The sequence below is a fragment of the Aythya ferina genome, assembly GCF_964211825.1.
Source record: "Aythya ferina genome assembly, chromosome: 8".
Classification (NCBI taxonomy): Eukaryota; Metazoa; Chordata; class Aves; order Anseriformes; family Anatidae; genus Aythya; species Aythya ferina.
The window spans coordinates 22953576-22980950 of NC_140304.1; the positions used below are offsets into that span (position 1 = coordinate 22953576).

Below are 27375 nucleotides of genomic sequence, written 5' to 3' on the forward strand. Positions count from 1 at the left end.
GGTGCGGCCGAGCCCGGCCCCCGGTCCGCCCGGTGGGGGCGGTGCGAGCCGAGCCGAGCCGTGCGGAGCCGAGCGGGGCGGGAGGGAGGCGGAGGCGGGTCCCGGCGCCGTCCTGCGCCCGCCGCCGCCGCCGCCGCCCAGCGCCGCCGCAGCCATGGAGCGGAGGGCGGAGGCGCCGCCGCAGGGCCTCGACTTCACCGTGGAGAACGTGGAGAAGGTGAGCGGGGCTCGGCACGGCTCGGGGTGGCACGGCACGGCTCGGCACGGCCCGTTCCGCTGCTGCGCGGAGCGGGGTTTCGGTGCCCGGCACGGCACGGCTCGGCTCGGCTTGGCACTGTTCTGCGCGGTGCCCTCCGTGCCCAGCGGAGCCGCTCCGTGCGCCGGGGAGAAGCCGGCGGGGGGAGGAGGATGATGAGGCAGAAATGGGAGCGGGAGGAAGGGGGCGCGCAGCCCGCGGGGCGCGGGGGGCGAGCGGCGCCGCACCGGCAGCGTCCCCAGCAGGCGGGGAGGGCCCTGCTCGGGAGAGCTTCCTCGCCCCGCAGCGCCTTCCTCACCCCCAGCGTCTTCCTCACCCCCCCCGGGCCTTGTTTCAGCCCTCAGTGCCTTCCTCGCCCTGCGCCCGGCCCCCCCCGATGCTCCCTCGGGGTCCCCAAGAGGGCTGCGGAGCGAGGGGGCAGCCTCTGGGATGCTGAGGATTGGGGTGCTGGGGAGAACTGGGGTCTGGTGGTGGCATGCTGCTGGGGATGGGTTCCTGCTAGCCTCCAAAGAACCCAAAATCCATCGTGGAGAAGGACCCGAAATCCATCATGGAGACCGAGCGGGGTACCTGAGGGGCAAACGCTTCCCCTGGGTGATGGTGGAGGTGCTGGGGCAGGTGAGGGGCGAGCAGCGAGGGAGCACAGCTTCCTGCAGCCGCCCGTCTCATCAAGCATCCGACACCTCGATCCGCAGCCGGGTCTCCAGACAGGCAGCGGGATTCCCAGCGCCCTCGTTTTTCCTGGATAAGAATAGCCCCAGCTTCCTGCCAAAGCGGTGCCCACGGGCGTGCTGGTGGGCGCATCGCCGGCATCCTGCACCCCTGCCTGGCCTGGGGAGGTGTCAGAGCATGAGCCCCAGGTCTACGGCCAGGCACTGGTTCCTTTGTGGCCGCAGGTGACACAGCCCACTGGTGACACCAGGATGGAGCACGGCCCTGAGGATTACCCCACGTCTGCAAAAATGCTCCATTAACGCTACCTTCCACTGCTTAGCCCTTATACGGTCAGGGCCACTGGATAATTTTTCCCTGATTTCCCTCTCTGGCAGGCACAAACCACCTCTTTGTCTGCACCAGCCACGAAGCTGGCTCGGGGAGGGTGGGCAGTGCCCGGGGGGCAGCCTGGCGCGGGCAGCGCAGAAGCGTGGCGCTCCCTCCCCGCGCTGCGCTGCATTTGGTCTCCCGACGCCGGGGAGGAGGCAGATCTGCCCTCTAGGATGCTTCGGCTCCCATCCCCCTGCCCGCCCGAGCTCTCGCAGTCGCAGGCTTTGCCATCGTTGGTTGACGTCCCCAGGAGATGCAGCTGCAGGCCGCGGGGGGGGCAGCGCAGGCTGGGGACAGGGAGGGAGAAACGTGGGGTGGGACCAGAAGGAGCCCAGAGGCTGAGCATCTCGGCCCCCCCCCCCTCCGTGTTGCCTTTCAGAGGGGGGTGGCGGGGTGTTTCTGACACAAATCCCGCAGAATTCGGCTCTGGCTGGGGGCTGGGCAGGTGGGAGGGCGGTGGGCAGAGCCGCCTTGTCAGAGTTGGTACTGACAAATAAATGATGTTCCGCCGGCCTGGGCTTTTCTGCCTGTCAGGTTTTGTGCACGGCTCTATTAATAACGTTGAAGGCTGATTAAAGCCAGGGTTCGGCTCCGCGCTGAGTCAGTCGGTGCGAGCGCTGGGGCTGGAGGCAGGAGGAGGGCTGGTTAGCGCTTTGGGCAGGGGGTCAGGGCATCTCCGGGTCCCCGTGGTGGAAGCCGTCCTGTGGCCATCATACCCAGTCTCTGGCCAGGCAGTGCCCGTCCGATGGTTTTAGAGGCCAGGCAGTGCCCATCACGCTCTCCTGATGGTTTTGGAGTAGACAATTCCTATTTTTGGAAGGCCTGTCCATACCCCCTTATTATTTTTTATGCAGATATTGTTTTTTTTTGCCGTGTTTTCCTCCCGGAGCTCCCCCTCGACATGGAGGAGCAGGGCTGTGCAGCGGCGGAGCCGTTCTGCTCCGGTTGCTGTGTCAGGGCGCGCAGGGCTCTGGCCTGCGGCCGCTTCTTGTTTGCTGCCAAGCCTGACCTAGATGCTGCTCTGGCTTAAGCACAAGGAGAGCAGGCTGCGGCCGTGCTGCGCCGACCCGCTGGGCACCCGGGGGCTCCGGGCTGGCACCGCTTCCACATGCACCTGCCGCTGAGCTGGAGGGGCCTGAGACAAGGCGAGGCTGAGAGATCCAAGGGCTTCGGGCTTCAAGGGTGGTTTGCCTCCCCAGGCCTAAACGGTGCAATCTGGCTCTTGAACTGTGTGTGCTTTTCGGTGCCCAGGGCTGTCTCCGACTTGGCTGACAGCCTGCTGATGGGTGATGGTACCACGGGGAGGGGAAACTCCTGCTGCGGCCCCAGCTCTGCTCTGTTCAGGATGGGTTGCAAAGGCTCCGTCTCTTCTGGCTCTATCTGTCCCACAGAAGCAGGGGGAGGCTGCGTTGAAGGACTTGTGCCTTGTGGTTTGGTTTGCCTTGGGTCAACATTGGTAGCACCTTCCACTGCAGTGTGGTGGTAGAGGCAGGAGGAGGTAGAAGAGGCCCTCCTCACCCACTTTCAGTGCAGCTGAATTTGCTGTAGCAGAATCCCCCTTTTTGAAATAAGAGGCAACCCAGGGCCTTTCTGGGGGAATTTCCCAATTGCAAGCTCCAAGCTCTCCTTTTTTTTTTTCTTTAAGCCTTCCAGGTTTTTCCTCCTTTGGCCTACCTCTCATCCTCTGGGGTGCCGCTAATACCCACTGACATCTTCTCCCTAGCACATTAGCAGCGTGGCATCTCTGAGCCTTCCAGATTGCTGTGCATCTCTCTGGAGGCGCCTGATGAATGCATGGCATCTCCAGCAGCACAAGGAGGTGGCGTGTGGGGAGCTGGTGTCCAAGTCAGTGGTGGCTATGGGGTGGCGTTGGGGGCTGCTTGTGGGAGATGCTGAGGCTGGGTGAGGTGACCGCTGCCAGGGCTGCCTTCAGCCCAGGAGAAGGGGGAAGAGAAACCCAAGTGCACCTGGTTTCTTTGGAAAAATATTGTTGACTGTGTTGTGATACATGATAACAACAATTATGGACCGTTTGGGGTGAGGGAATGGTGCTCCCTGTCTGCTGCACTGCTAGCAGCAGCTTGCCCGGCTGTTCCTCAGGAGCAGCCCGTCTATGCCTGATGGAGCATCAGTGCCTGTGATGGTGAGTTAGGGACCTTGGGGGGATGTTCTTGCAAAATCGAAGAAAGCTGGGAGTCATCTCGTTTGCCATGTAAGCAGAACCACCCTTGGCTGAGCACCTAGCTCCTTCCCGTGTCATGACGGCGGTCAGGTGGGAGGCCGGCACGTTGCTGTGGCTGCCAGGCCTCCGCTGTGCTCTGTAACACCATCATGACAGCCCCTGGTCAGCAGTGAGCTCTTGTGCAGGGGGAATCGGTGGGACTGGAGCCTGGGGGCCTCAGAATGATTCTGAGGTGAGAAGAAGGAGTGAGACGTGGTGGGCAGGGGTGCTCCTGTCCTGGGCTCCGCGCTCCCAGCTCTCCTCTCAAGTCCTGCTCACCCATCGCTTGTGCAGGGCCCAGGGGGTTGGCAGGTGCCCTGGGGTCCTTTCCAAGCCTGGAGCACGCCTGTCCCTTGCAGCCTGCCTGTGCCAGGGACCACGCTGTCCTCTGAGAGGATTTATCCACAGCCGAGCTGCTCGGGGGCTGCAGCACCATCCCCACCGCCAGCAGGCCGCGTGGGCAGGCTGGGGGTGAGGAGCAGCCAAAGCAGCGGCGCGTTTATTCGGACAGGGGAGCGTACATGGCTTTATGTCACCTTCCTCATCCTCCGTGCTTCGGCAGGAGGCTGCTTTCTGCCCGGCTCCCCTGCCATTTCGGAGGGAGGCTGGCAGGCGTGCGGGGGGGGAGGCGGGATGACGTTCCCTGCGCTCGGCAGAGGCCGGGTAATGGCTGTGCCGCTGCAGGCCCGGAGCGCTGGCGCGGCGAGCGTGCGCTCAGCTGGAAGGGAGGGCGAGAGGCTGCAGCAGGAGGCTGGAGGCCGTCCCGGAGGAGACGTGTTGCTGCTGCCCTCGGCCCGGGGTGCCAGGCACGGAGCAGAACCGGAGTGTGTTTGCACGGGCTGGTTTCCCTGCCCAGGTACCTCTGTTGGCTGCAGAGCTGCCCCTGGAGACACAGTGTCCCTGCTGGGAAGCAGCAGGCAGCTCATTCGGTACATGGGGCTCCTGTCACACCTCAAACGGAGCTGGCAGTGCCACACTGCTAGGCACCAGCCCCTGGGAAGCTGACAGGCCCCGTGTTCATCAGGCACCCTGCAGTCAGGGGGACAAATTGCCGCGGCTGTGCTCTGCGGGAGCTGCAGGGATGAGGGCTGCAGAGGTGCTGAGCTGCGAGCAGCTGCTGCAGCTCCTTCTCCCTGCTGGAGCCACACTGTGAGCTGATATCCACGATCCCCGGGCTGCTCCCCCTCCTGCCTTCCAGAGGGACCAGAGCGGGAGCTCTGACCTTGTGGGCAAGCTTCTTCTGGAGCTCGAGTGGCTGACACCACCCTGGTAGCCGAAGCCCAAAGGCTCTGACCACAGCTTTTTAGAGCAGGGAAGGCCTATAATAACAAGCTTGAATTATTTTCAGCCATGCAGAGATGATGTTGGAGAAAGCTCATTCCCTGGCCAAAGGGCATAGCTGACAGCCCGGCTGTTTACCAGGTCTCATGTTACAGGTCTAATTGCAGAGGAGGCAGGTCTGGTGTCAGCCACGCTTTTAAATCAGAATGCACAAAGCCTTCCTATTAGATGTCGCTGCCCAATTTCATGCCTTCTGCTTCTCCCTCCTGGCACTGGTGAGTTCCCCTCATCATCTCCAGCACTTCCTTCTGGGCCTGAGAGCGCTGGCTGGCACGGCAATGTCTGGAGTGAAAGTCAAGCAGCAGCTGGTGCCAAAACCTGCCTGCAGAATGAAGACTCTGCCTTTTCTTGCTAGGGATGAGTGCGCTGTGCGTTCAGGTACCCTCCTGCAGAGCACGCTGCCTTGCAGCCTCGTGTCCTGTGCTCCTGGCAAAGGATGGTAGGTGGCTTGTGTAAGTGGTAGGCAAGGGAGACAACCCAGCATTCTCCTTAGGGTTTCATCTGCTGCTTTGAGACGAACTGGGATGGTCAGCATTTCAGCACTGACAGCCATCCTTGGAGGTCCCCTAGGAGCTTTCTTGTGTTGTGCAGAGCACTACAGCGGGTACAGGTGGGGCATCTCTAGCTGGTGTCCAGCTGTGCTCAGGCCTGTCCCCAGCAGGATGCTCAGGGACAAGAAGAGGAAGTGAGAAAGCCAGCAGGGATGTTTTTCCAGAATATTGCCCCCCAGCAGCTTGCAGCGTGACTTCTAGGTACATAGACCTTGTCACCTCACCACTCACCCTCCCAGGTCACTGTGGAGGTGCTGAGCAGCTCCAGTGCTCGTCCCTGGGGCCTCCGCTGGAGATGTCCCCGAGCTCCTGCAGGTTGCACCTCCTTACACAGGGTCTCTCTGAACCTCAGGCGAGTTTTGTTTTGGTAAGAACACAGGAAGCAAGCTCTGACGAGAGCAAACAAGATGAAGACAGTAAGAGGAGGAGATGGTTGAGAGCCCCAGCCCTGCTGCAGGATGACTCAGTCTGCAGCAGGAGAGCAGGACGCTGGCTTACGTGCAGGTGAGGGCCAGGTTCCCAGCCCCAAGAGTAGCTCAGAGCAGCACGTCCACATCTCCTGCTCAGTAACGAGGTAAATTATGTCTCTGATGGGGCGGGTAGTGCCTCTGCCCCAACAATTGAGTGCTGCTTCAGGCAAGAGTCCAAAATAACTGAGAGCAGAGGAAGGTTTCAGATGTCTGTTGGTAACTCATGTGTTCATCTTGGCCACTTCTCTCTCAGGACAGATTTTTCCCTCCCCATGGTTAACCTTTTCGTGTCGGGGTGCATCTTTCAGTGGGACAGAGCTTGCTCCTCTGCAGTCCGTCGGCTTACTGTGTTTCCTGCCATGTATTTCATAACCTCCTCATTTCTCATAAAGAGGTTATCTTCATTTCTCCGTGCATCTAAGTCTTTAAGAAAGAGACATTTCACCTTCCCTTTAATGTTCCTGCCATTTTGTTGTGCTCTTTGCTCTTCTGCTGGGAATCAGCCCAAGGTACGAGCGCTTGCTTAGGAAGCATGTTCTTGTGCCCTAGGCTGCCAGTCTTGCTTGCTTAAAAATAGGGCTTAAATCCCCTCCTGGGTACAAGAACCATACAAGAATTTCAGGGAGCTTTCAAGGGGAGGAGGAGGAGGAGGATATTTGAGACCCAGAGCCAGGATGGGGCCACAAAAAGTCCTCTGCACCTGCTGGAACCATCCTTCAGCTTGATAGCAGGGCACAACAGGTATGTGGTAGCCTGATGAATGCCATCACCACTCCTTGCTCCTGGGACACACAGTCAGTGGTCTGAAATAAGTCGTGCTGTGCAAGGCTGAAGAGCTCGCTGCTGGAAGATGGAGTATGGTTTTTTCCCATCTCTTGCACTGGGGTATCACCAGCCGTGTCCCCGTGGTGGCTCTGCCTGACCCTTGTAGGCTTGTCCCTTCAGTCCCAGGGGCTGTGCTGGCGGGCAGAGACTTTTCTTCCTGGTTTTTGCAGCCCTGTGTAGAGGAATGCATTTCTGCCACAAGCCACGCGCTGTGCCTTTGCCCCTTTGTGCCCACCTCGCCCACTCTATTAACATTAAGCTTAAGCACTGTAGGATGTTCCTCTGCAAATAAAGCCCCGCAGCCGGTGTAGGGCCTTGCATGCTGATCCGTGAGCTCTGCAAAGCAGTAACTAGATCTCTCGCAGCCTGTGGGAGCAGGTAAGTGATGTTCTCCTCTTCTGGAAGGGGAAACTGAGCGAGCAGCCCGACTGTCCCGGGAGGCGGCGGTGGGGGCAGAGTTCGAGGCCAGCTCCACGGCTCAGCTGTGGCTGGGCGGGCTTGGGAGCACTTCAAAGGGACTCACTCGGTGCAGAGATTAAGGGCTTAGCGACTGTGGTTTTCCAGAGCTGCCTAAAACCTGACAGACGGAAACATCTGCAGTGGCACTAACGTGCTGGCGGCGGCAGGGAGGACCCGCCTCGCTGCAGGCGAGGCCGTGCCACCAAGCCTGGTGCAGGCGCCCCTGTGGCAGCCGCCGACAGGTCTGGTCTGGGCGAAGAAGAGGACAGGAGGTGACTCAGGAAGAGAAATTTCCAGAGTGGAAAGGAGGGGAGGACAGGTTTGTGGGTCCCTCTGCTGCTGCCAGGTCTCTCGCCTCAGCGGGAGCCTGGTGAGGGAGGGTGGCAGCACCAGGACTTGTGGTGGTGCCTGGGCTTGTGACCAGGGACAGGACGGGGCCATGTTCAGCAGTCCTGAGGCATTCCCCTGTCTCTTCCAGGCTCTCCACCAGCTGTACTACGACCCCAACATCGAGAACAAGAACCTGGCTCAGAAATGGCTGATGCAGGCTCAGGTGTCCCCGCAGGCGTGGCACTTCAGCTGGCTGCTCCTCAACATGGACAAGGTGCCCGAGATCCAGTACTTCGGCGCCAGCGCCCTCCACATCAAAATCTCCCGCTACTGGAACGACATCCCGGCCGACCAGTACGAGAGCCTCAAGTCTCAGCTCTTCACCCAGATCACCCGCTTCGCCGGCGGCTCCAAGATCGTGCTCACCAGGCTGTGCGTGGCGCTGGCCTCGCTGGCGCTCAGCATGATGCCGGAGGCCTGGCCCTGCGCCGTGGCGGACATGGTGCGCATGTTCCAGGCCGAGGACTCCAACGTGGATGGCCGGGCGCGCTGCCTGGCGCTGCTGGAGCTGCTGACGGTGCTGCCCGAGGAGTTCCAGACCAGCCGCCTGCCCCAGTACCGCAAGGGCCAGGTGCGCAGCGTCCTGGCGCAGGAGTGCGGCTCCGTCTTCCCCTTGTTGGAGCAGCTGCTGCAGCAGCAGGACTCCCCGGGCTTCATCAAGCAGAAGGTGTTGAAGTGTTTCTCCAGCTGGGTGCAGCTGGAGATCCCCCTGATGGACTGCGAGAACCTGATCCAAGCAGCCTTCACCTCCCTGCAGGACCCGGAGCTCTTCGACACGGCGGTGGAGGCGGTTGTCAACGCCATTTCCCAGCCAGATGCCCAGAGGTAAGGGCAGCCTCTCCTGTGCTCTGCAGGCTGCTGCTCACGGGCATCTTCAGGGGAACAGGGTGGGCAGGAGAAACCTCAGGCTTTTTTCTAGCTCCTGTTTGGCCTGGAGATGGTGGCGGCAGGGTCTGGAAGTGGGAGAGAAGATGCAAGCAGCTGGGTTCTGGCCTCACCTGGTTGGTGCTGGAAGGCTTTGCACGGCAGTTTGTGTTGTGTATGTTGCCTCTCCTGCTCACCCTGCTAGAGGGCTTCCCCAGCATGTGGGCTGGGCTGGCATGGAGGTGCTGTTCGCTGTCTGCCTGCTGCACCCTGGGGACCAGGACGTGGAAGCTGAGCCCTGCTGTTGGTGCTCCTGTACTGTGCTGGCCCCTGTTTCTGTTCCTTGCCTTTTGGCCCCCTCCTCGTGCTGGGTGCCACGTTTGAGCAGCAGCACTCAGGACACCCAGCTGCCCTCGCAGCAGTGAGGATGCAGCCACAGCCCCTTTCATCCTCCTCCTCTCTTTCCCCCGGCTCCTCGTGCCAAACCCTGCAGCCTGACCGGGGAGCATGCCCAGGATCTGGCCAGAGATGTTCCTCTGCCTTCTGCTTCGGGTCCGGCCAAGGAGTGTATCTGATACAGAGATAATAAACCCAGACCTGGCTGCCTCCTCCATCCTGACTCCAGCAGCGTGGCCCAGCAGAGGATTCATCCTTTGTTTGTGGCTGTGGCTGCCCGGAGCCGGGAGCCAAGGCTGGGGAAGGTCCCGCAGGGCCGTGCTGTGGGGCTCCGAGCTCCTTGTCTTGGCAGCGTCGTCTGAGCTGCTGTCAGCTCCTGGGACCGATGCCTGCAGAAGGGAAAGTGCATCTCCTCCGGATCCCTGGGCCACATCTCCTGGCTGCTTAGCAACCTCTGCATCCCCGCCAGGAGGAGGGTTTAGCTGAAGCTGGGCTGAGCCGTGCAGCACGCAGGCTCCGACCCTCTGCGGCGGTGCTGCTGCTGTGCTGTCAGCACCGGTCCCTGGGTCCCTGCCTCAGCTGCCGACAGCCCCGGGGCTGCCCTCTGCAACAGCAGAGGTGCTGTGGCTGCAGACCACGAGTTCTTGGGCCGGCACAGCCACCTTGTAGCAGGATTAGTGCAGGAAATGGGGTGTTGGAGAGGGTGACTTGCAGGTCTCGAATTTCTGACATTTTGCCTTCCTCCCTTCCCTTTCCCTCGACACTCACAAGTCCTTCAGATGTGATTCCCTCTCTGTGTGCAGGAGCCTGGCCCTGCAGCGCTCTTCCCCAGTCGCTTGAGCTTTCTGGGGGGCTTGCAAAGCACGTTGTGGTGAGAAGAGAGAGGAGATCACAGGGGTTTGCTCTCTGCTCCTGCGCAGGGACCGCACTGCAGCTCCCGCATCACCGGGTCCCACTGCTCTGGATGCTTCCTCGCAGCCTCTCCCCATCCTCCTCCCAGCACTGTCACCCGTGGCCGAGCTCCCCCCTCTCTGTACGCCTCCCGGAGCGCGGGGACAGCGGGGCCATTGTCACCGAGCTGCCCTGCCAGGCGGCGTGTGTCGCGGCCGGCCGCGGCGGGGGCACCAGCTGCTGGTGGGGGCTGGCTGCAGCGGGGTTTGCTCCACACTGAGGTCCTGGAAGTCTTCTCAAGCAGGAGCCACTGCTGCTGTGACACTCCACAGAGGGGGCATGGGCCCTCCGTTTCTCCTAGCTGTGTCCCCCCCAGCCTTCCCGGTGCCAGCAGTCCCGCCCTCTGCCTTTGTTGCTCAGCCACAGCAGATCCAGCTCCTCCCGAAGCCCCCCGGGAGGCTCCCGACCTTTCTCTGTGTTTTCTTGCCTGTCTCGGAGGTTCCTGCTGCTTTTCAGCTGCTCTCTTCCTCCCTGGTCTTCACCAGGACCTGCCTGTGTGCTCCCCGCTGCCTGGGGCATCCCTCTGCAGAGCAGCCCGAGCTGTGCAGAGCATCTCTCTGTGCTGGGGCTTGCCCCTGGGCTCCCCCGATGTGCTCCAATTCCCATGGCTGCTTCCTCCTCGCCTCCTCCCAGCTGGCCTCATTGAAATTCCTGCAGAGGGGATCCTGCAGGGATATTTTTAATGTCAGGAAAAGGCTTGGTGGCAAGCTGCATAAAAATACTCAATGGGAGGACCGTCCCTTCTTATTGCCTGGTGGGATCAGGGCAGGAGGGATGCTCCTGCAGCGATGCCTGACATGCTGTGGTGGCCATGACACTGGCTGCTGTACCCGTGGGTAAGTCAGTCCCTTGTGCTGGTGGCTTGTCTGCCTGTTTTCCCTTGCAAAAGGAGAGCATGGTTTGCTTTCCTGCTTCTGGGTGCTGTTCCAAGGCTGGACGCTGCTCTTTTTGGGGATGCACCAGGAGCTGGCAGCTGCGGCGCCTCGCCACAGCCTCGCTGTCAGGAGCAGCCTGAGTCACAGAAGGGCAGGCACCAAGATTTTGTTGCATCTGTTTGGCAGAGGAGGCTTGGGCTGGATTTTCTGTCTCGTTTGAAGATTATCCCCTGGCTAAGCAGGTCAAAGAGCCGGGCTGCATGTGCCAGAGCGGAGCTGCGTGCTCCTCCGTTGGGCAGCGGTGTTGGAGAGCAGGGAGGGGGCTGTGGGGGGGGATTTGTGGTGGGCACCAGGCACTGAGGAGCCTCTGAAGGAAGCAGGGTGCTGCTTGGCACCTGGTGCTCAACCTCTGAAGAGGAATTTCACTAGAAGAGTTTTCCAAGAGCTTTGTTAGAAGCAGATTTTTAATAGGTTGGGGTTTGTTGTTGGGTTTTTTGTTGTTTTTGTTAGGATGTGGTGCAGGTTTTGGATCAGAAAGGATCACATTGTCCCATGTGAGCTGCCTGTCTCTGGTCTCAGGGGTTGTCCTCCACACCGTGCTGTGGTCTCCCTTTGCTAAGAGCACAGGGGGTTGTGGGATGAGCAGGAGGCGCTGGTCCTGCAGAGGGAGCTGTGGGTGCTGGCGTTCACTGGGGTTTGAGAAATGACCCTACCCCTGGAAGGAAAATGTGTTCAGCTGCTGAATAGACAGCAAATCTCTGTCAGGAGAGCTACCACAAGTGGCTGGAGGGAAATACCGAAGGAGATGCCACCACCTGCATCTCCTGCTGGCCCACACCTTGGCGGGGCTGCCACCAGCCTGCCTTTCTCCCCGTGCCCGTGGCCGATGGCTCCGTAGCCACTAACGAGCGGGCAGAGCAGGGCCAGCGGGGCAGCGTGCTGCAGCTGGGGGACGTGTGGCTCTCTGCCCCTTCCCCAGGGGAGAGCCGGCACGGGGAGCACCTCCTGCTCCCCACAGCCCCGGCCCCTGCGCGGCAGGGCAGGCGGGGAGGCTGCGGAGGAGCTGCGGCTGCCGATAACACGCCTGGCTGGGCAGGTAAGTGACAGGCGGCTGCTGAGCCTCCAGCACAGCCTCTCTCCAGGGGCCCAGGGCTGCATTTCACCTTCCCTGCCTCCTTGCTCGTTGCCTTGGTTACAATCACTTACCGGCGAGGGGAGGCTGACGTGTGTGTGCGAGGCTGATGAGGCTGACGGGGAGGAGGAGGGAGCGCAGGGGAGCCCTGCGGGGCTGCAGCCAGCCCCGGGGGCTGTGGGGACAGGAGATGGGGCTCCTCGAGATGGTGTCCTCGTGGTTGTGCAACAGGAGGGGCCCCTGCTGGCATGGGGCAGTGCTGGCTGTTAGCACGGGGGTGACGGACCCAAAGGGCTGCCCTGGGAGCTGGCTGTGGCAGTGACAAAGTGCTGCTGGTGCCAGGCAGGTCGGGGTGGTCGCAGGCAGAGGTATTCCTCTGGCGTGATGGAGGATTTGCACGGGGCTAACAATGACAGGAGCTGGTCCAGCCCCTCGCTTTGCTTGCAGAGGCTCCACTGCAGGAGATTCAGCACATCTTCCATTTAGCCTTCTCACAGCCTTGCCTCTGGCTGGAAGGAGAGGTCCTGGAGCAATAAAGGCTGGTGGAAGCATCCTGCTCCACAGCGCTGCTTTTTGGCAGGGAAAGCTGGGTGGGAGCCGTGGGAAGTGGGAGGGCACCGCTGGAAGCCTGTGCTGGTGCAGACAGTGCCCGGTGCTGACCCCGGCTGTGCCTGCAGGTACGTGAACACCCTCCTGAAGCTCATCCCCCCGGTGCTGGGGCTGCAGGAGCAGCTGCGCCAGGCGGTGCAGAGCGGGGACATGGAGACGTCGCATGGGATCTGCCGCATCGCCGTGGCCCTGGGGGAGAACCACTCGCGGTGAGTGCTGTCACCTCGCTGCAGGCCTCACCTCCGAGCAGCCAGACCCGCGGCGCTGGTGCCAGCCTGACCATGGCGTGCTCTGCTCCCCAGGGCCCTGCTGGACCAGGTGGAGCACTGGCAGAGCTTCCTGGCCCTGGTCAACATGATCATGTTCTGCACGGGCATCCCCGGGCACTATCCTGTCAACGAAACCACCAGTTCCTTGACGCTCACCTTCTGGTACACGCTGCAGGTCAGTGGCTGTCATGGGGCAGGCAGCCTGGGGCTCCCGTGCTCACAGCAGGGCCTGAGACCATGATGGCACTGGGTAGGGACAAGCTTTTGGCTTAACTTGTCCCTTTTTGAGGAGAAGCTTGTGGCAGCATTCAGTTTCTGGGCAAAATGAGGCAATAAGGCCACAATGGATGCCTCGGTGGCCCAGTGGGTCTTATGTAAATGTGCAGGTTGGAGCAGGAGGAAGCTCAAAAAGCCTTGGGGCTCAATTTTTCCACCCCCAGTATCCCTTGGAAAGTCTGAGCCAGCTTGAAGTGCCTTGTTAACATAATTAAAATGTCAGGCTGAATTTTTTCCCACCAGCAAACCCAACAGTTTAGCTCCTTGCTGTACACAGAGGAGCACACACAGTGTCTCACCGCACACCAGGCCCTGACACAGGGCTCATGGTTGGGGTCCCTTGGGGGAAGGCAAGAACTGGAGGCTGTGGGCTGCTGCCCATCATGTGGGCTCGGAGCCCTGTGTGTTTTTAGACCCCAGACCACGGCTGTTCTCTCCACACCTCCCACCTGCAGAAGGGCTGGGCATGGGGCAGACCCTATATGAGCTGGAAAGGCGTCTCCACGCTGAGCCAGCCCTGCGGGATGCACCTCGGCCCCATCCAGCATGCAGACTGGCTCCGTCTTCTTTCCCTGCCACTCCTAACTTCTCCCCCTCCTGCCACCAGGACGACATCCTCTCCTTTGAGCCCGACAAGCAGGCGGTGTACCAGCAGGTCTACAGGCCCGTCTACTTCCAGCTGGTGGACGTGCTGCTGCACAAAGCCCAGTTCCCCTCCGACGAGGAGTACGGCTTCTGGTCTTCAGATGAGAAGGAGCAATTTCGGATATACAGGTGTGGCTGCAGCCGAGGTCTTTCTTTGCCTGGGTAGCAGAAGCAAGGCACAGATGTGGCTTTGGGTGTGAATGGGACCTGTTGGGTAGGCAGGAGAGGATGCTGGCAGCATCCTGCCTCTCAGAGCTGTGGGGAGACCCGAGGAAGGACACAGAGGAGATTCCTTTTGCCAAGAGCTGTTCTGGCTGTGGTGGTGGCTTGGAGACAAGCTGGTGTTTGGACCAGCTTGGACACTTGTGGTGGCGTGGTTGTCACCCTGCCAGGGAGCAGGAGGGGAAGCAGCACGTCTGTGCGGTGCTCTGCAGGGGATGGGGCAGCATCTGGAGACCCCTTTGTGTCTCTGCAGGGTGGACATCTCCGACACGCTGATGTATGTGTACGAGATGCTGGGTGCTGAGCTCCTGAGCAGCCTCTATGACAAACTGGGACGTCTCCTGACCAACACAGAGCAGCCGTCCACGTGGCAGGTGAGCAAGGGGAGCTGGGCACTGGGCTGCGGGGTGCCAGCCCCGTGGGGGAGCACCAGAGGGGGCTGTTCGTGCCATGGGAGAGCAAAGGGGTGTGATGGATGCAAAGAACGTGATCACCCTGACATGTGGGCTCAGAGATCTGTTGGAATAACTTTCCTCCTGCCTCTCTGTCCTTAGCACGGACCAGAGTCCAGCTGGGGTTGGACCTTGGTCCTTTGTGGTTCTGTCTTGTCCCAGCGCTGTGCTGCTGTGGCACAGCACAAACACTGGAGGCCTTCCCTCTCCTTTCTGCATCGCCACCCTGCTGAGTGCCCTTGGCTGGCTTTGTGGGGTGAAGCTCTGCGAGGCTTGGGGGACCCAGGTTTGACCCAGCAGAGCGCTGCAGGCAGAGCAGCGGAGCGATGCAGGGCCCGGAGCAGTGTGAGTGCAGGGGAAGCACAGGGTCCTCTGCCCTGCAGCTAGTTGGCATCTATCTGCTCATCTCGGCATCCCCGCTGGGCAGCCATCACTATCAGACTCTGGTCACTAAAATGCTGCCTTCTTATCCCCTGGGGCCATCTGGGTGAACAAATCCTGCCCCCTGAAGCCTGGTGTGCCTGGGGACTGTGCAGCTGTCCCCCTTTATCAGCATCCATGACCTCTGCTGCTGGGTCTGAGTGATTGCTGGGGCAGGGGCTGGGGGTGGCAGTGGGCACGTGGCTCTGACTCTCCCCTCTCCCTTGCCTGCAGCACACAGAGGCCTTACTGTACGGGTTCCAGTCCATCGCCGAGACCATTGACGTGAATTACTCCGATGTGGTGCCAGGGCTGATTGGCCTCATCCCCCGGATCAGCATCAGCAACGTGCAGCTGGCTGACACGGTCATGTTCACCATCGGTGAGGCCCTTGGCTGGGGTGGGAGACCCACCTGAGTCACTGTGAGCAGCTCCTGCCTCCCCTGTGCCCGCCCAGAGCTGCCCTCCGGGCTTTGAGCCACTTGTGGGCTCTCCTCTGCCTGCCATCGTCCTGCTGATGCCACCTGCTTCTGAGTTAGCCCAGGCTCTCCTTGGCCACAGAGCCATCCTTCTTGGGGATGCTGGATAATAACAGTGGGAGGCAAAGCTGAGCAGCTCAGGGTGTAGGGACCGAGGGTCTGGCTGTCGTGGCATGGTCTGACCCTGTCTGTGTGCGCAGGAGCCCTCTCCGAGTGGCTGGCCGACCACCCCGTCATGATTAACAACGTGCTGCCGCTGGTGCTGCAGGCCTTGGGCAACCCGGAGCTCTCCATCTCCAGCGTCTCCACCCTGAAGAAGATCTGCCGGGAGTGCAAGTACGACCTGCCGCCCTACGCTGCCAACATCGTGGCTGTGTCACAGGTGAGAGCTGGGTGCGGAGCAACAAGGCTGGGGTGTGCAGAGGATGTGAAGCAGCAGCTCGGGGCGGCTTGCTTCCTCTGAGGCAGTTGTCCTGCTGCTCCTATGGCAGTAACAACCCAGTGTCCTCTTGTACCTGCAGAAACGGCAGGCAGTGGCATCTCGGCCTTCCCATCAGGGGCTTGCTGAGGTTGCACTCGGGCATCCCTCCTTTTTTCCCTCAGGATAACTCAATTTGTTGTCGCTTGTCTTAACTCTCTGCTTCAGTCATGCCCCCTGGAAGCAGGAGGCTTTCTGCAGCACTCACTCTCTTCTCTCTCTCTCCCGTTCTGTTTTGTAGGAGGTGTTGATGAAGCAGATTCACAAGGTAAGAGGCACTTGCTCACACCTCTGGCTGTTCTGCTCGCCCCCATGCCCCTAAGTTGTGCTCACCGTGAGCACATGAGGGCTCCCACTATGGGTTAGGCTGTCCTGGGGGAGAGCTCAGCACTGCAGCAGCTTGGTGTGGCTAGGAATATCTGACATCTGCCACACTCTGCATGGCTAATCCTAGGGCTTCCGCTGCAGCAGGGGCTGTTCTGGGGGGGTATTTCTTCAAAGAGAGGGAAGCTCCCAGGGAGATGTAACTCTAGCAGTTCCCAGCAAGGATGTGGAGACACCTCAACGCAGCTGCAGGCACATTTTGGGGAGGAAAAGGAAGAGAGAGAAAGCATGGGAAAAGAGCCCAAGCTGCCCCTGCAAACAGGAGGGGGGAATCTTGACCCCACAGGGGCTGGGACAGCTCTGTGCAAAGAGCCAAGTGCCAAGGCAGGGTGGGTGGTGCAGGCAGGGACACCTCGGGGCAGCACCTGTGGCTGGCAGTGACCCGCCTGCTTGTGTCTCCTCTCCGACCCAGACAAGCCAGTGCATGTGGCTGATGCAGGCTCTCGGCTTCCTGCTGTCTGCGCTGCAAGTGGAGGAGATCCTGAAGAACCTGCACTCCCTCATCACCCCCTACATCCAGCAGCTGGAAAAGCTGGCTGACGAAACGGTGAGTGCCTTCGTGCTGCTGCCTCCCTCCGGAGGGGCTTCTCCTGCCGGCTGTGTCCCAGGGTGGTGTGTTAAAGCAGCTCTCCTGAACGTTATGAGTTGTCTTTCCCCTCACCCCACGGCAGGCAGAGCAGAGATGAGCACAGACCCACCAGCCAGCTGGGTTGTAGGCTTTTTACCCTTTGCAGCTACTCGTCATTAGGAGCAGAGCTCCTTGGCTCTTGCGAGCTGTGTGTTGTCTGGATCAGCATCTACTACCCCAGGGTGGAGCCCACGCTTCGGTCGTGTGTCATCCTCCCTCATGTGATGTTCCACACGCCGCCCTGGTGGGAGCTGTCTCAGTTTGCTCTGGCTTGGAGCAAGCCATGGTGCTCTTGTGCATCCTCCAGGATTCCTCTCCAGTAAGGGTGGGTGGAAGGCCTCGTGGCTCAGCCAACAGATAGAGAGGGAAGACAGTGTGAGGAACCCCTCTCTGGCACTTCACCTCTCCAGTCCCAGCTCTTCTGCATCCCAGAGGCCTCACCAGGACTGAGCAGTGCAGCCTGGGTCACGCTCTACCTTTATTTTTCCCTGGCAGCCTAACCCCTCCAATAAGCTGGCCATCATCCACATCCTGGGGCTGCTCTCCAACCTCTTCACCACCCTAGACATCAGCCACCACGACGACGACCATGAAAGCAATGAAGTCAAGAAGCTGCCAGTGCAGCAAGGACCCAACCCAGTGAGTACAGCGGCAGCTCGATGCTGGTGGCCACAGCCTGGCCAAGCACCCCGTTAGACGTGGCTGGAGCAAGAAGGAGAGACTGTGAGGGGAGTGAGTGGAGGATGCAGTGTGTGCCATGAAGGTGGGAGTTGGTGTGCTCCAGCTAAAGCAGCTCCTTCAGCTCTTCCAACCTCTCCGCAGTGGGTAGAGGTTGATCTCAGGATCCCTCCTGGCTGTCTGGAGGACAGTCCCAGTGCTACCTGCCAGCCACAAGCTGTGCCAGGCTGCTTCAGCACAGAAGAAAGCCCAGCTGCAGGGAGGGGACAAGGCAGGGGTGCCTGAAGGGTTGAATCCAGGCCATGCTTAGCACCAAACCTCCTGTCTCCAGTGCTTTGGGGCTAATTCTCTTCATCCTTCTCATTCCTCACAGGTGGTAGTTGTTCTGCAGCAAGTCTTCCAGCTCATACAGAAGGTCCTCAGCAAGTGGCTGAACGATGCCCAGGTGGTGGAGGTAACCAAGAGCCTTGTGTTACTGCCTGCTGCTTTGCTTCTGTCCTTGCTGGCCTGCACAGGGGACAGCAACAGATGGATGTTGGGTGATGCTGCCAACCTGTTGTGGGCAGTTGCATCCCCTTGTAACAGGGGTGTCTTTCTGGGTTGCCCAGCACTGCTGCAACCACCAGCATCTGGCCATTCTTGTCCATCGTTTGCCCCAGTCAGCTCTGCTCCTTTCGTTACAGGAGCTGTGCCATCAGCAGGGAGATGAGATCTGGGGCTACCAAATGCTTGTGTCCCCTAAGGGGAGAGCTCTGCTCTGTCCTAGACCCGTGTCACCTCTGTTTCCTGGTGTCTGGGAAGAGCAGTGAAGCATCCCAGCAACCTGCTTGATCAGGGTCCCTGCTTGATCAGGGGCGTTGGACCAGATGACCTCCAGAGGTCCCTTCCAATCTCAACCCTTCCACGATCCTGTGCTGCAGAGCTCTCCCACCACCGCTGCTCACATTGTCTCTCTCTCTCTCCCCCCACAGTCTGTCTGTGCCATCTTTGAGAAGTCGGTGAAGACCCTCCTGGATGACTTTGCCCCCATGGTGCCCCAGCTGTGCGAGATGCTGGGGCAGATGTACAGCACCATCCCCCAGGCCTCTGCCATCGACCTGACACGGCAGGTAGGGACCCGTGTGGGCATGGCTGGGGCTGCCGCTCCTGGGGAGGCTGGGAGGGTGCAGGACAGCTTCAGTCCTTCTCCGTTGTCTCTTGCAGCTGGTTCACATCTTTGCTCACGAGCCTGCCCACTTCCCTCCCATCAAGGCCCTCTTCTTGCTCGTCACCTCCGTCACGCTGACCCTCTTCCAGCAAGGTATGTGCGATGAGCTCCTCGTCGTGCTGGGGCTGTTGTCAGGCTGTTGCATGCATGGAGTCTGGAGGCGTCTTTCCAGGAATGGCTGTTTTCACTCCTAGCTAAGCTAACGGGGCCATCTCTGTGTCTCGGATTCATCCCAACCCCTGGACGGTGGGTACCTTCCCTGCGGGACAGCAGAAGCAGGGAACCCCAGCACAGGGCTTGGAGTTCAGGTGGTGGCCCCGGTCCCGTGTCAGGGCTGGGCGCCTCGTGCCAGGCTAGAGCAGGAGCCCCAGGCCCGCTTGGCTGCATATTCACCAGGAGATCCTGGGGTTTGTCTGCAGACCAGTGGCGTTTGTGGTGGCTGGGAGCCAAGCCCTTGTAGGAAGACGTGTGTGAACACCTGTGAAAGCACCTTTCCAGTCCCTGCTGTGTCCAGCATCCTCGCTTAGGGCAGGGCCCCGTGTTTGGCTTGCTGCCTGCATTACCTCCTCGCTACAAAAGGCAGATGGGGTTAGGACAGGCCCCTGCACACCACAGCTCCCCTCAGCCTCGTGGTGACTTGCCCCACGACAAGGACAAGCGTCCCTTGGAGCCGCTGGCCCAGGTCCTTCAACAACCCAGTTCTTACATGTCAGAGGGTTACGTGATGCCTTCCCCAGCCCGAGGGTCAGAGCTAGAGAGATGGGAGATGCGGGGAGCCCGTGCTTCCTCGGGACACCACGGTCCGAGCACGTCCTGCTGTGCTCCGGTGTCACTTGGGTCGGTGACGAGCGAGCTGGGCTCACCCAGAGGTCAGGTCCCCGTTTCCACCAGCGGCTCGTGGGTGTGCGTGCACTCGGGTCCTCCTGCTCGGAGCCAGGCAGGCACGTCGGCACGAGGAGAGGGAGGGGAGGGCAGCAGGGGGCAGAGCCCACGTGTGCCAGCGCTCGGAGCAAGCCTCACTCCAGCAAGCAGCCACCCAGCTCGCTGCGTGCCCAGGGCTGCGCTCCCACCCCGGGGTCCTCTCCGGGCAGCAGGAGAGGGGGGGACGTGCGACCCTGCGGGGGCCGAGACGTGTCCGTGCAGGGAATCAGATGGCAAGGTAGGGTGAGTGGTGCTGGCACGGACACCTCTGGGCACCGGCTGGTCTCTCTGGGGGGTGCTGGACTCAGGGACTTTTGGGGAGCATCTGGGAACGGGGCGGGAGGGCGACTGTGCCAGGGGCTCCCGAGCAGCTGATGCTGGTGACGAGCATGTGCACGCCTGAGCCCGGCTGGGCCTGCGGAGCGTTTGCTGAGGTGTTGTCGTTCACTTGCAGTTATCTTCCAGGACCAAACGGTGCTCTGAAGACACCCGCTCAGCCCCCACAATGCAAAAGCTCTAATTCTCCTTGTGGAGATGGTGCCCAGCTAGCCCCTGCTCCTCCTCCTCTCCCTCCCCAAGGACACGAAGATCTCCTCCTTGGCTCTGCAGCACCCAGGTGCTAGCTAGAGACCCTGGGGCTTCAGACCCTTCCCTTTGCAGTTTCTTTCTGTTCTTGGGTTCTCCAAGTTTCATGATTTTTTGTATGTTTTGTTTCTTTAACTTGCTTCAAGCTGCTCATGTTGCCCATCCCCTTCCCCACACACCCCTCCTCCCTTACACTCCTGTTTTCACTTGTAAATTCTTTCTGTATCACATAACTATATGATGTTGAGTTGCTGTTTGTATGATTTTTCTCTTAAGTTACATCTTTATTATATTTTAGGGCCCAGGGATCATCCTGATATTGTTGATTCATTTATGCAACTCCTGGCACAGGTGTGTTTTAGTTTCTTATTCATTCACTTTCTGTTCTCTCTCTTTCTCTTTTTAATTCAATTTAAACCTATTTTTAGCTTTCTGTTGACAACGTTTTTTTCCTTTTAGTTGAATATCGAGTTTCTCCATCTGTTTCCGTGGAAGTTGAAAACAAAACATTCTCCTTTAGTTCTGGGTTCGCACCATCCCCAGGGCAGCCCCAAGCTGCCACCCCCTCGCCTGGCCTTGGGGGCACAGCTCCGGGGGCTTTGGGCTGCTGCCACAGCCATGCTCCGGCGACAGAAAATTAGAGCATTAAGGGGTCGTGGTCCTCCTCATCTGCCTGCCCCGTGATGGGTCCTGCAGAGCCGGGACAGGCAGAGCTGGCCGTGGTGGCAGGCAGCCTTGCCTAAGCCTGGCGCTGGGCTGCGTGGCCACCAGCTCCGAACCATCTCGCCTGCTGGGGCGAGCAACCTGCTTGTGGTGGTACCAGGACCCCGGGTGCCACCGGGTTCTCTGCCTGGCCAGTTTGCCACACTGCACTGCCACCAAGCCCTGGCAGTGTTTGGGGACAGTGGCTGGGAGGTGGCGGCCGCAGCTCCCGTGGCACTGGCTCAATGGCACGCGGCTGGGGTTGTGTCGGGAGGAGCCGCCTGCCTGTCCCCCTTGGAACAAGGGTGACAGCAAGAGTCTGCCATCAGAGTGTCCATGGGCTTGTGTGCATGCAGCTCTGTGCTGGGGCTCTTCGTGGTGCCACCGGGCGGTGTGATGTCCTGCTTGCTTGGCCAGGGACTTCTGTCACTGCTGGCAGCGGGTAGGCAGGGCCCGTGCTGTGCTGTGTGTGTATATACAGCAGCCCGGTGTGCTCCACAGCCTGCCGTGGCTGCAGGGGGAGAAGCCCTGATGTCCTGGGTGCAAGTAAATGGCTGGGGGTGGCAGGGAGTTGATCTGTTGGTGCCTCCCTGGGTGTCTGCTTTTGGGCACTGTGCCGGGTCCGGCTTGTCCTGAGCGTTCAGCTGTTGGGCAGCCCCCTCTGACGGCTGCTCGGCCCATGTGCAGGTCTTGTGGGATGGAGCTGGCACGGAGCAGGTGAGGAAGCTGCTCCTCACCTCCCAGGCTACATCCATGTGTTGTGCTTTGAAGGTCCTGCTGAGACGAGTCCCATCTTACAAACCACACGACAGCACTTTCTTCCCCACTCTGCCTGTTGAGAGATGTGAAATAATTGAGGTTTCTGGAAAGCGTTTGCAGGTGGTGATGCCAGTCTCGAAAGTTATGATCTCTAACAAGGTTTTCACACGAGATTTGAGGATGGAGATTTGAGATTTAAGTGGGATGTGAGGTTCATGAAGGTGTCCTTCCCTGCTGTGCAGACAGGCGAGACCTCAGCTAGAGCACTGCAGCTGAACCAGGGCATGGTGTTTCTGTAGATACAGACCAGAGAGCTCAGGGAAAGGCATCCAGCAAGATCATCACCTCGTAAACGTGAGGAGAGCCTGAGGAGTTGAATGAGTCTTGAGGCGTGTAAAAGGTAATGCCAAAGATGTAGGTAATTTTTATTCACTTGGAATGGAAGTGATGGGAGGAAATCATGGAAAAGGAGTCAGGCTAGGCAGTAGGAGACGTTTCTGACAGCATGGGGAAGCACTGAAAGGTCACTTGGGGAGGTGCTGTCACTTGAAGTAATCCTCAGCAAGCCTTTTGCTCCCGCAGGGTGGCCCTGCCATGGGGGGAAGGCACTAGGCAGCCCTGAGAGACTCTCCCGAGGCTGTTTGCTGTTTCTTTGGGAAGTACTGACTTCCTCTCCAGCTTGGGGTCCTCCTCGATGCCTGGAGGTGATTAACATTGTGCTACCAGCCAGCCATCTCTGACAGCCACCTGACCCCGTATTTCCTTGGGCTTCTTATGCCAGCAACCCCACGGAGCCCAAAGGGCCCCATCCCCTTCCTCTGTGCTCACGTGTGGGATTGTTTCAAGGTTTCCTCCTCTCCCAGGGCTGACCATCTGGCAGGGTGCTGTGAAACTCGTCAGGAAAGGGCCCTGCATCCCTCCTGGCTCAGGACTTCAGGCACTGCCTGCCAGCAGAGGTGTGTCCAGCCTCACCAGCATGGCCTGTCCTCCTCCAGAGGAGCACGCTCTGCTTTCATAGAGCTCCTTCTGGAGCCTGTCCTCCCTAGCTCTTAAATTATGCCATGTTTGTGCTTTTCCTGTGGGTTTACAACATGGATACTGGAGCTCCAGCCAGTTTCTTCCTTCTCACCAGCCTCGTGAAGAGAGGTGACAGGCCCGGCTTGCTCCTGCCTCCTGGTACCTGCACTCAGCCCTCGGTCACAAGTGTTGAGGGAGCTGTCTCTGTGTCACGCAGGATTTCGGCTGGCTTTGAGGCTGCCCAGTTCGTGCAGCTGATGGCTCTGCCAGCGTGTTAATGCTCAACCCTCACGTGATGATGGCTCGCCGATCACAAGACCATGCTGGCTTCAAACAAATGTCTTATTAATGCTGTTGTTGCAAATCAAAGCTAAATACGAATTAATCGGTGTGCTGTAAGCCTGCACTGAGACGTGCTGGCACCTCCTGCAGGTAGATCTGCCCCAGCCTCGGGTGGCACTGACCAGGCCAGGTGCTGGAGGAGGTGAGGAGGGTCTGGTCCTGTGTTTGGAGCCCTTGCCTGCTCTCTGGCCAGCAGGTACCACTCACATGTGTGCTCCTGGGTGCACCGTGGTTGTTCTGAGTCAGGGTTTAGGGGAGTGCAGACCACAGCCTGAGCTCTGTTCGTGCAGTTTCCAACCCAAGATGTCTCATGCTGGTTTCTGCAGTTTCTGCATCCAGCAGGAGCTGCTGGCTGAGGGCCATGCCCCAGGCCATGGGGCCAGCACTCCAGTTTGCCTCCCCAATGAGCCTTCCACCACTTCCACCCAGCCTTGTGGACTTGTCCACACCAGCATGGACCTCCAGAGCACCCTGTCCCTGGGGCAGACTGTGCACGTGGGCCTTGATGGGCAGAAGATTTGGGACCTTCTGTGCCAAAGAGCCACCACCACTGTCCTCTTCTTCCTCCCTTCTTGAGCTGGGACAGACTGCATGGTTGTCACCTCCGGCAGTGCCGAGGCTGGGTGACAGTGTGAGCTATGCCCCTCTGGAGGGGAGCACAGCCCTTCCCTAGGGGCAGCAGAGCCCTCGAGCTCTCCACCACGCCTGCGGCCCTGCAGTGGGCACGGGCAGGGGCTCGCTGCTGCGCCGCCCCTGCTGTCCCTTGGCTGCTGGAGAAATGGGGTTTGTTTGGTGGCCTCACATCCCCTCTGTGCCTGCCGGCCTCAGAAGAGCCGGGTGTAGAAGATCCTGCTCTGAAGACCTGCCCAGAGGGTCTCCCAGCTGCCCCAGAGGAGAGCCCCCTGGCCTTCCTGTGCCAGCCTGCAGGACAGCACTCGGGAGAGCCAGCGCCTGCTGCAGCAGAGGATGGGGAGCACTGCCAGGTGGAACCTGAGGAGCTGAGCCCATCCCAGAACACGGGAGCAGAGCAGCTCTGGCAGGAGACACGAAGACAGACAGACAGGCGAGGAGAGGCCCCAGGGCTGGAGCAGGGCTCCCTGGTGCTGGGAAGAAGCAGCCGGACCCACCTGGTGCAGCTTCCTAACAGAGCAGGGCCCCCCGGCCCCATCTCACGGGGGTAAAAAGCTTCTCTGCACGTCAGACGTGTGTATGTGTGCCTGGATTGGGCTTGCACGCTGCTCTGCGCTGGTGGAGGAAGGAGCCCTCCCGAAATCGCAGTGTGCTTTCACCCGTAGCGTTGGCTGAGTGAGAAGTGGGCGCTGCAGGGGGCCTGCAGGAGAGCCCGGGTGCCTCTGCCTCCCGCAGGCTGGTTTGGCTGGGGGGAGCTTCGTGCAGGTAGGTGGCTTTCGTAACCTGATTTTGTGACCTGAGCGTCTTGGGAGACTTGTGCCAGCTGGAGGGGTTTGCGGGGCAGAGGAACCAACGGCTGAGCGGTGTCCCCAGGGCCAGGTGCCCTTGGCAGGGTGCAGCTAGGGGGAGCAGGGGGGATCCAGGACCAGAACGACAATGTGCCTTGCATGGGTGTGTCCAGGATGGGGCTGAGCAGACCGCAGCGGCTGCAGTGGGCTGATGTTTCCGAACCATGGCCCATCTGCTGGCTGTCCTTGCTGTGAGCGTGTCAGGAGGCAGGAGCACAGCCTGTATATACACACACACACAGGCATAACGCAGCCACGGCTCGTACCTAGCAGAGAAGCGGGTCTCTGGCAGTGCCACCTCTGCCAGGAGCAGCAGTGCCAAATCCGTGTCCTCTTGCAGCGTGATAAAAAGCGTCAGGAAGGAGATGGGGTAACCCCGAAAAACCTGCCAGGCTCCCTGCTCTCCAGCACGTTCCCTGCACTGGGCTGACGGCCGGGGGCTTTCCCTGGAAGGGAAGCAAGAAGGGGAGGGAGGGAAATCAGTTCTGCTCCAGGTGGGGACGGGGGCTGCGGGCAGTCCCTGCTGTCACCCCAGGGAGCGGGCTCAGGGCAGCACACAGCTCAGCCCAGCGTGGAGAGGAGCCAGGCTCCTGCCGTGGTGTCCTGCTCTCAGACCTCCGGGGACAGGCTGTGGCTGCTGTCCTCAGTGTCGTGGTGACAGCAGGACAGGGTGCGTGGTTGCTGTCCTCAGTGCCAACCCACAGCAGTGGGCACGGTGTTGGGGGGGCACAGACGTGGCCGCCTTGTGTAGCAGGGCAGAAACCCTCCTGTGGAGCAGCAAGTGGGGGGCGAAACGTTTCTGTCCTGTGACTGCCAGCACAGGGGGGACAAAGCCACAGCAGTGGCCCCATCGTGCCACGGCTCAGGGTGTCCCCAGCGGTGGTGGAGCAGCAAACTGAGCCCCACAGTGGCTGGTGGGGTCACCGAGCAGCAGAGTAAAACCACAGCTTTTTTGATCTCGTACTGGCTGCCAGGAATTGCCAAGCGATTTTGGCATCTTGTCGCCTCCTCTGCCTTGCAGCCAGAGCAGAGCGAGGTGTTGGTTCAAGCTGGGGGCAACCAAAACACGGGTCACTGCACGGACCAGTGGCTGTGACCCCAGAAACACCAGCATCTTCAAGAGGAGAGGACTGAGCCAGAGGTATCCTCTGCTGGGCCCAGCGTGGCTGCCAGCGTCCAGGAGTGCTGCCTCTGGGACAGGAATCCTGTCCTCTATGTCTGGAGCATTTGTGCGTACACCACCTTGGCATCTATCCTCAGGTCTTGGGGTCAGAGCTCCCCGGGTGTTGCGAACGGCCTGGCTGTTTGGTTGACGCTTTTTTGGGGGGAAAAGCGATGGTTTCCTTCTGTACTGTGTGAATCTGCTGTTTGCTGTCTGTGCCCAGGTAAGTGTGCGTCCAGGCAGAGGCTGCCTGGGGCGCCGGCTTCCTAGGAGTCTTCCTGGCTGCCTCTGCAGGGTTGTGTTTATTCGGCCTGTCTGTGTGCCTTGCAGGCTCTGAAGAGGAAGCCAGACCTCTTCCTGTGCAGCAACCTGGACGTCAAGGCGGTGTTTCAGTGTGGTGAGTACCACGGGCAGGGGCACCGGCCTTGTGCACGCCGGCAGGGACCTGCTGCCAGCCCTCTGCTGGGAGCCCGGGCTGCTCCTGCAGCTCTGGGAGCAAAGCAGCCAGGGGCTGGTGCTGGTTTGGGATGGTGCCGGAAGGTTCTGGCCGCTCACCTCAGCGATTTCCACCTGCAGGTGTCCTTTCCCTCAAGTTCCCTGAGGCCCCGACGGTGAAAGCATCCTGTGGCTTCTTTGTGAGTATCGTGGCTTCTTCAGCTGCATCCCTAGATGATCCCCGAGGGGCTGTGCTACAGCCCGCCGGGAGGGCAGGAGCGGGGCCGCGGGACGGGCAGGGGAGCTCACGGTGCTGAGCTTTGGTGCTGAGCGGGCCGGCCGCTGTGTTGCAGACAGAGCTGCTGCCCCGCTGCGGAGAGATCGCCCCGGTGGGACAGGTGGTGCACGAGAACGGCAAAGTGCTGCTGCAGGCAGTGCTGGAGGTGAGTGGCACGTGTGTGAGGGGACAGGCGGGGTGACAGCGGGGCTGGGAGAGGCAGCGTGGCTCTCTGTCTGTCTGCTCCATCACAGGGCGTCGGCGGCCAGGCCTCCCGCAGCCTCATGGATCACTTTGCAGAAATCCTCTTTGCCTTGAACAAGCACTGCTTCAGCTACCTGAGCATCTGGATCAAGGAGGCCATGCAGCAGGACGGCTTCCCCTCGGCCCGCGTCAGCCCCGAGCAGAAGGAGACCTTCAGCCAGCAGATCCTCAGGTTTGTGCGCTCCCCGCTGCCGTGGCAATCGCAGCGCCGCCCGTCCCTGCTGCCCGCCTCACCTCTGTCCCTCCCTCTGTGTTAGCAGAGAGCGTGTGAACAAGCGGCGAGTGAAGGAGATGGTGAAGGAGTTCACCCTGCTGTGCCGAGGGCTGCACGGCACGGAGTACACCGCAGACTACTGAGCGCACGCCCGGGACCGCGGACAATTTAACCCAGACCAGCTCTGCCCCGCCAGGAAGCCCCCGTCCTCCCCGCCCTGCTGCAGTACGGCTCGTAGAATAACCCTCCACCTAGAATTAACCCACTCGGGACGCTCCTCAGCTAGACTTGGTGGCCGCATCTCGGTGTCAGCATCTTTTCTTCCCCCAGCATGCTCCCCCCTTGCAGGGGACGGGAGTGCCGGCTGCAGGAGGCGGGAGGGGGGCCAGGGCAGCACCCCCCCGGCACGGGCTGCTCACCCTGCCCCAGCACGGCCCCGCGCAGGGGGGGCTGCCCCTGCGCCCGCGGCAGGGACTGGCTGTGCAGGGGGACTGCCCCCTGCTCGTTTGTACGCGTGTGGTTGGGAGGGGGGAGGCCCTGCACCTAATTATATTAAGGATATTTCTACGTCCCGGCTGTCGTCACTGCGGTGCTCGCACCGGGCCTCTTTCCCCCCGGGGGAGAGCCCAGCCTGAGGGATCGGGGTTGGGGTGTCTGTGATCTGTGTGTCTGCTCCAGGGCCCCCTGTGTGTACTCT

The 27375-nt window shown here is 60.4% G+C and overlaps 1 protein-coding gene across 3 annotated transcripts; it reads left to right on the top strand.

Moving 5' to 3' along the window:
- The first annotated feature begins 86 nt into the window (after positions 1–86).
- Positions 87–27245, top strand: IPO13 (importin 13). Of its 3 annotated transcripts, none has more exons than XM_084527933.1 (20): positions 87–217; positions 7646–8382; positions 12453–12593; positions 12687–12828; positions 13537–13703; positions 14050–14170; positions 14903–15050; positions 15348–15529; positions 15867–15893; positions 16422–16556; positions 17133–17276; positions 17689–17769; positions 18287–18424; positions 18519–18615; positions 20327–20379; positions 25819–25885; positions 26065–26123; positions 26277–26366; positions 26455–26636; positions 26722–27245. In XM_084527933.1, exons 1-20 carry the CDS (start codon positions 155–157, stop codon positions 26819–26821), a joined length of 2874 nt encoding a protein of 957 aa, XP_084384059.1. In that variant the 5' UTR covers positions 87–154; the 3' UTR covers positions 26822–27245. The 3 variants fall into 3 exon arrangements, 2 of the variants coding, with proteins under 2 accessions (XP_084384059.1, XP_084384060.1); XM_084527934.1 differs by having other exon boundaries at positions 26725–27245; XR_014695547.1 differs by lacking the exons at positions 20327–20379; positions 26722–27245 and having other exon boundaries at positions 26455–26504.
- Positions 27246–27375: the final 130 nt, after the last annotated feature.